The sequence below is a fragment of the Gossypium hirsutum genome, chromosome D13, assembly GCF_007990345.1.
Source record: "Gossypium hirsutum isolate 1008001.06 chromosome D13, Gossypium_hirsutum_v2.1, whole genome shotgun sequence".
NCBI classification, from domain to species: domain Eukaryota; kingdom Viridiplantae; phylum Streptophyta; class Magnoliopsida; order Malvales; family Malvaceae; genus Gossypium; species Gossypium hirsutum.
The window spans coordinates 49,688,330-49,695,644 of NC_053449.1; the positions used below are offsets into that span (position 1 = coordinate 49,688,330).

General features: G+C 31.5%; 1 protein-coding gene across 6 annotated transcripts; it reads left to right on the top strand.

Moving 5' to 3' along the window:
* The first annotated feature begins 2,494 nt into the window (after positions 1-2,494).
* On the top strand, positions 2,495-7,315 carry LOC107920433 (UTP--glucose-1-phosphate uridylyltransferase). Of its 6 annotated transcripts, XM_041109026.1 has the most exons (7): positions 2,495-3,423; positions 4,819-4,953; positions 5,297-5,334; positions 5,656-5,711; positions 6,860-6,912; positions 6,980-7,055; positions 7,126-7,315. In XM_041109026.1, the coding sequence occupies exons 3-7, from the start codon at positions 5,310-5,312 to the stop codon at positions 7,186-7,188; spliced, it is 273 nt and encodes a 90-aa protein (XP_040964960.1). In that variant the 5' UTR covers positions 2,495-3,423; positions 4,819-4,953; positions 5,297-5,309; the 3' UTR covers positions 7,189-7,315. The 6 variants fall into 6 exon arrangements, 5 of the variants coding, with proteins under 5 accessions (XP_040964960.1, XP_040964959.1, XP_040964961.1 ...); XM_041109025.1 differs by having other exon boundaries at positions 2,521-4,953; XM_041109027.1 differs by having other exon boundaries at positions 2,521-4,903.

Below are 7,315 nucleotides of genomic sequence, written 5' to 3' on the forward strand. Positions count from 1 at the left end.
AGAATCTTCATTATACTTTTACTTTATCCATAAACCTTAGACATTTTACCCATGACCCGAATATCTTTATCTTTTCGTCCAAACTCATCCAAATAATTTGCAGAGGGAGATTTTTTTTCAGCCATATACCATAATCAGATTCAAAAAGTTTACCCTACTCATTTTGAAGCAGCACAAAATCCAATACAAAAATCTTAGGACGTTACAAATATTGAGTCAAATAGTCAATGTTCCAATAGAACCAAAAGAAGGGAAAAAGAAAAAGAAAACAAAGAGGGAAAAAATATTAAAAAAAAAAAAGAGAGTCTAAATATGAATCTCACCACTCTACTTTATATCCTATACTATAATTTGTTAGAATTTTGTCCTCGCACTTTAAGAAAAACTAAGAAATTAATATAGTTGTTAATAAATATATGAACTTGAATTGTTAATTTTTGCTAATTTATTACATCTAAATTGTTAAATTGATTATTTTTGTTAATTCTTTGCATAAATTTTATGAATAATTGGTTGTCAAATTAGCAGTTTAATGATAAGGTTTGATAATATTATCTAATTGACTAACTTTTTTAGTTTTAATGAAGTACAATGATTGACATATAAGATTAGAACAAAGGGGAAAAAAACTACTAAATGAACAACCAAGAGCAAGTGAATGGCTGGTGTCAATATTTTGAAGTGAGATTGTAGTTAAAATTAGTATTATGTTATATAAACATAAAAAATTCAAAATAATGATCCAAGGAAGTTATTTATTTATTATCATTTCTACTAAAATGTTTATTAGGAGCTAGTTTGAGAAGTAACTTGAAAAAGAGATTTTAAAAAATTATGGCTTTAACATTTTAAATATTTAGCATTCTTATAAAATAGTATTGTATATCTTAAACATGATGTTGTAAAGTATGTGTTGGTCTAAACGGTTGTTGAGTTACAAGTTGTGTGCTTGAAATGAGTGGCTAAGGGAGTAGACACCTTTTTGAGTATTGTGACAATAGGCACTACACCAAAACAGGCTTTTAGCTGCACTTTTAGCAGCGCTTGGACAAAAAACGCCGATAAAAATCGAGTATTAGCTGCACTTTATGGAAATCACCACTAAAGAACGAGCATCAAAAAACACCGCTAAAAATTAGCATTAGTGAAAAACGCAGCAAAAAACCAAAGTCCAACAGTGTCATTTTCGTACCTTTCGGGGCTTTAGTGGCGTTTTTAAAAAAGCGCCGTTAATGCTCAGGGCTTTAGCGGCGTTTTTGAAAATGCGCCGCTAAATTTTTTTTATCTTAATTGGTTTATTTATATTAATTAAATAAAATTCAATTTATTTCTAATTGAATATTTAAAATCTTCAAAAAAAATAATGACACGTATAAATAATTTAAAATAAAACACATGGAAAAATTAAAGTTTTTTGGGTACATGATTACTGATTGTTTCTTAATTTATATATTAAAAATTTTCTTATATAATCGTAAAAGAGATAGTATTAATTTTAAAATATTAAATTAATTATCACTATAGTTTAGGGTTTTTAGTTTAGGGTATATGATTTATTTAAGATTTAAAGTCAGTTTAGGAGTTACTATTTTAAGGATTAGGGAGTATGGATTTAGGGATTATGGTTTAAGGGTCGGGATTTAAGGTTTAAGGGTTAAGAGTTAGGGGTTTAGGGGTTAGACGTTAAGGGTTAAGAGTTAGGGATTTAGGGTTTAGGGATTTAGGGGTCGAGTTAGGGTTTTAGTTTTAGATTAATTATTTTTTAATTTATATTTTAAATATGTTCTTATATAATTGTAAAAGAGATAATAATAAATTTGTTTAGGGTTTAGTTTAGGGTATATGATTAATTTAAGATTTAAGGCTGGTTTAGGAGTTACTATTTTAAAGTTTAAGGAGTATAGATTTAGGGATTATGGATTAGGGATTATGGATTAAGGATTATGGTTTAAGGGTAAGGTTTAAAGGTTTAGGGGTTAGACATTTTGGGGTTAAGAGTTAAGGACTTAAGGTTTAGGCCTTAGAGGTTAGGTTAGGGTTTTGGGTTTAGATTAATTAGTTTTTTAATTTATATTTTAAATATGTTCTTATATAATTTTAAAAGAGATAATAATAAATTTAATATATTGAAATTATGAGTATAGTTTAAATTATTTAAGAGATATATAATAGATAGACTTTATATGTATTGAATGGTTAATTTAAGGTTTAAGGTTAAGGTTTACTTGAGATTTGTTAAATGATAAAATTTTATACAATTAATTAATGTTTTTATATTTAAAAAATTTAATCTAAACCATTTGATATATTTAAATATTAATTTAAATAGAATTAATAAATAAGTTTAAAAAGTAATAGATTGATATGGATATTTAGGTATAATTATTTATTTTGGAGAGAATCAAATAAAATTAAAATACAAAAAAAAAAATTGTTCAAAATAAAATATTTTTTGTGACGTTTGTCATAAAATAATCAACAGCGGCATTTTTTTAGCAAAAATCATTTTACTTTAAAAAATCGTGCCATTTTACCCCAAATTCCCCCCCCCGAAATCCCTAATCTTCCCATGGCCGACAATATTTTCTCAGTTGCCACTCTCCAACAAACACTCTGCACTCCCATGGCTGATGAGACCTCAAAGGCCACTCCACAGCCTCTCACTCCCTTCTCTGCCGTGGTGCCCGCCCCTTTCATCGCCGTAAAAAATAGTAAAAACCAGCAGAATGATGGAATAACTAAATCCAAATCCCAAATTTTCTATGTTCTTATAGAAAATATCTGATTCTCCCTCCATCTTCCAATCTTTTTAGTTCCCTTCCCATTACAAATCAGTTTTCCATTCCAAACCCTAACAAATGGCACCTTTGGACCCTCACTCCTTCACTGACTCTCACCACCCTTTAACCACCAACATCTCCCTTTTCCTTTTCTTAGACTTCCCTTCCGCCACCATCTACTGCGTCGCTTTCTTCATCCTCAAATCCCCTCATGTCTGTCAACTTTCTTTTGATACCCGTTCCCTTTCCATTCACCAAGTCTTTTCTTCTATTACCCTTTCCCATCTCCCTTTCTCTCTTTCCTCTTCCCCTGACCCTATCAAAGGAACCCAACTTTCCATCTCGCTACCAGACGACGACGTTTTGAACTCCTTCTTCATTGTTTTCTCTACTTCCCCTTCTTCTTCTTCTGCTCTCCAATGGCTATCCCCGCCGTAAACGTTTAACAAAAAAACACCCTTTTGTTTATACCCAATGCCAGTGTATCCACGCGTGTTCCATTTTCCCATGTCAAGACACTCCCGCGGTGAGAATCCGTTACTCTACTTTGCTCAATGTCCCTCAGAAGTTATCCGCCGTTATGTCCGCCCGCCATGTCGATAGGAGGTCACCGATTTCTGGTGAAGGCTTAAGTTAATTTCTGGTGATGTTATCCGTTACTCTCCTCTTTTTTATTTTATTGACTGCTATGGAAGGCTTAAGTGAAAGTTGGTGTTATTGCGATAATTAACACCAGCTATTGTGAATTACTTAGTTAATTTCTGATCTCCTGTCTAATTACATTTGTCACTGCTTTTTAATAGCGGATTTTTATTTCATTGACAATGAGCCCATGATTGCTTTAGATTGCTAGTCCACCTAGATCTTGCACAAGTTATTTGTTATCTTCTTTCATCTAGTGAGTTTTTGTTTCTGTTGATGTTCTGATTTTTATATTCACCCCATGCAATCTAAGTTGCAAGAACATCGTTGCTGTTGATGTTCTTGTTTCTCTCGATTAGTTGTTGCTGTGAATCTTTTGCCCTTTTAATGTTTTTTCCCTACTGAGGAAATGCATCCTGCAAAACTGTCCTTTTAAGAACTGTCTGCATGAATTCCTTTTCTGGATTTCCTTTAAGAACTTAATTTATTTATTTTTTCTGGTGGATCCTAGTTGTTGGAAATTTTATTCTATAGTTAAAGAAAACCCGTTCTGAATCATTTATTTTTCGATAAATGTCTGGTTTCCATCAACCTATGTGTTCTCCCCGTTGTACTTTGGTTGTTATATCTCGATATAAGGTGTTAATTAAATTTCTACTTCTCAGTGCCATATTTCTGAAGACGTCTCTTATTTGAGTTACCCTTTTTTTTTAAGTCTACAACTATCTTCATGTTTTAACTGCTTTAAGTTCATCGAATATTGATAAAAAATTGTATGTTATAAATAAATGCAAGGTTTAGATTTAAAATTATTAGAATATGTAGTAGGTTCTGCAAATTATGCATAAAACTTATAACCAACATTGATAACAAGATGGGAAATGTTCGAGTTACTGTCTCTCTCCAAATATTTCACTGTAAAAAATTGTTTTATTACAGTTTGAAAGGTGCCAAATTCGGCCTTTGCATTGTGGTGTCCATTAGACATCACGAAATAGAATTTAGTAAAAGCATTGAATCATATTTCACTTAGCATTTCAGGAGCTTGAGTAATAGGAGTTGAATGGTGGCATTGCTTAGAGAAAATTATGAGTGCCAGAAGATTGACATACTTTTTTAAGCTGAATTGAATGTGACATTTCCTAGACCCCTAAGTACACATGTAAACATTTTTTTTAATTAGAGTTTTGTCAACAGTAAAAAAGGCCCTTACATCTCTAAGCTCCCCCTCCCCCTCCCTTAAGAGGAATATATTGTGTCCTCATTTTTCGAAGCTGCACAAGGTCAAAGGTGAAAGTATCATGATAACCAAGCATTAACGGTGTAGCTTTTCTTTGGTACTGCTGTCTGACTCACATTTCTCTTTGAAATCCTTGGGTTGAATTTTATCCTGCAGGTTGATTATGCATGCACACTTGAAGAAGTGCAGTAGCATTAATTCTCTGCAGGAAGATTCCTAGATTCAGGCTTATATGCAAAATGTGAGTTATGGATCTAGAGAAGGGAATGATGGACTGCTTATATGCAAAATGTGAGTTATGGAGTTGGTTTTCCTTTTAAACATTACTTTGAATACATTGCAGGTTGTTCCAACACAATATAAAGTAATGGAAAAAAAAAAAGAAATACCATGATGCATAAGAAATATACAAAATATATTAGTGAGGATTAGGTAGATAGAAATGCCAGCAAGAAGTATGCTGCTTGTGTTGACCATTTGTGATTTGAACTTGCCTAATGTCTTATAGGCTTAGCATTCTGTTTCTTCCACTGAAATTTTAATATTTTCTTCATATTTCCTTGTTGGTTAAATCTGTTTATAATGTTTTTTATTTTATTTTATGTATTTACATTTCTTTTTTGACTTGTTACAGATAGATATGGTTTATGAATTGCTGCACATATCAACGGAGTATGTCTAGAATCTATTTATTTTATTCTGTTCTTATATTATACAGCTTTCTGTTGCAATTTAGAAGTTTTCTGACTATTTCAAACCAATGCAACAAATTAAATAAAATGATGGTTACCAAGTAAGACATTTAATGGTTTCAATCGAAGGAAGACATTTTCCATAACCTGTAATAGTTTGTTATAGTTATACATGGTAGGAATTAAGCTTTTCATTTAGAATGTGTCTTTTTGGTTTTCCACTAAAGTGTCACCACAGCTATCTATTGATTTGTAAAGGTATATTCACTATTGATTTTATTTTGTGCTGTTTATTTCCTAGGGTTGAATGGGGATCTAAAAAAGGCAATGAAAGATGAAAAACCAATTATAATTGAGGTGTGGCTTTTTTTATTGCTGATTACTTTCTTTCTGCCAACATCCTACTCATTCTCCATCCATGTGACTTTGTGCATATGCTTCTTTCTTTCTTTTATCTTTTGTGGTCAATGCTGATGTCATTTCACCTTAATGTGCTCAAGAATTAACACTTTGATATGTTCATGCCTATAGAGTACACTATGTTTTGATTTTTTGTGGTTCATATTAATTATTTTTTTGAATTGATTCATCTACTTTAATTAGATACTTTGGTGCTATCTTGAAAATAAAACCAAACAGTTCCATAAAAATACATTATCTTGAAGTATATTTTTGGTATTGTAGCAATTGGGCATGAAAGGGTGTCGCACAGCTTGCATATTCAAATAAGCGCAGAGTCTAGCTAGCCATGATGTTACTATTAATGTTTCTATTAATGTCCTTAATCACTGATGTTATTTTGTGATACTTTTAGTGTGCTATGTTTGCTTGTAATCATGTATATGTGTGGATACGCATACTGTCCGATATAGGTATATATATTTCTTTTTTTTTTTTAAGTTTCTCATGTGTTTGGAGAGTTATTATATACTGTATAGGTATATATATATTGTTCTTAGTCTCTTTGATGTTTGGCATTTTATGTTTTAATTGTGGGTATTGATTTTTATTTATTGTCTTTATAATTACTACTTAATTTTTGTGTGTTTTTAAATATATATATATACACTGATTGGAGACCACTTGTTTTACATTTGTTTCTCTTTACTGGATAATGCTTTAGTTTGCATGGTGCCTTTAGTTTTAGTGAATTTTAAAACGTTAAAGAAAGTCAACGAGATAATTAACCAAAGCTTCGTTACATCTATGCTTGTTTAATTTCACTTTTATGAATGTTGGGACTGGAAAATTTTAGCATATGGTAGGGTTTATGGCTTTATGAACTTATGCTTTTAGGTACTGCACGTTCATTTTGATTGGTTTGTTTGATTTTGAGGCAAATCAAAGAATTAAAAACTCCAATGAGATGAATGTTTAGATTTAAAAAAAGAAGAAGTTATATTGTGAATTAAACTTCAATGAGATCAATGTTTAGATGAATGTTTGGATTGGGGGCGTAATTAAACTTTATGGTTGAGGCTTACATGATTCTCTCTTTGTAACAGGTCAATGAGTTCAAGTCTATAGAAAAGTTTAAAATTTTCAATACAAACAATTTGTAAGTCATATTGCCTTAACATGTTAGAACTGTCTATTTGGCTTAGTACTAATAGTCAATGTTACAGGTGGGTAAACCTGAATGCTATCAAGAGGCTTGTGGAAGCTGATGCACTCAAGATGGAGATCATTCCAAACCCGAAGGTTTGTATCACTTTCTTACCATGTCGTCTCTGGTGGACTTTTGATTTCTAAACTATAAAATTGGCTGCAGGAGGTCAATGGAATCAAGGTTCTTCAACTGGAAATTGCAGCTGGTGCAGCAATTAGGGTATAAAATTGTACCAATTATGGTTATAATGTATTAAAATGTAAAAAGATCAGTCTAACCATGTGTTTTCCTTACGTGATTAAGTTCTTTGATCATGCTATTGGTATCAACGTACCTCGATCGCGATTCTTTA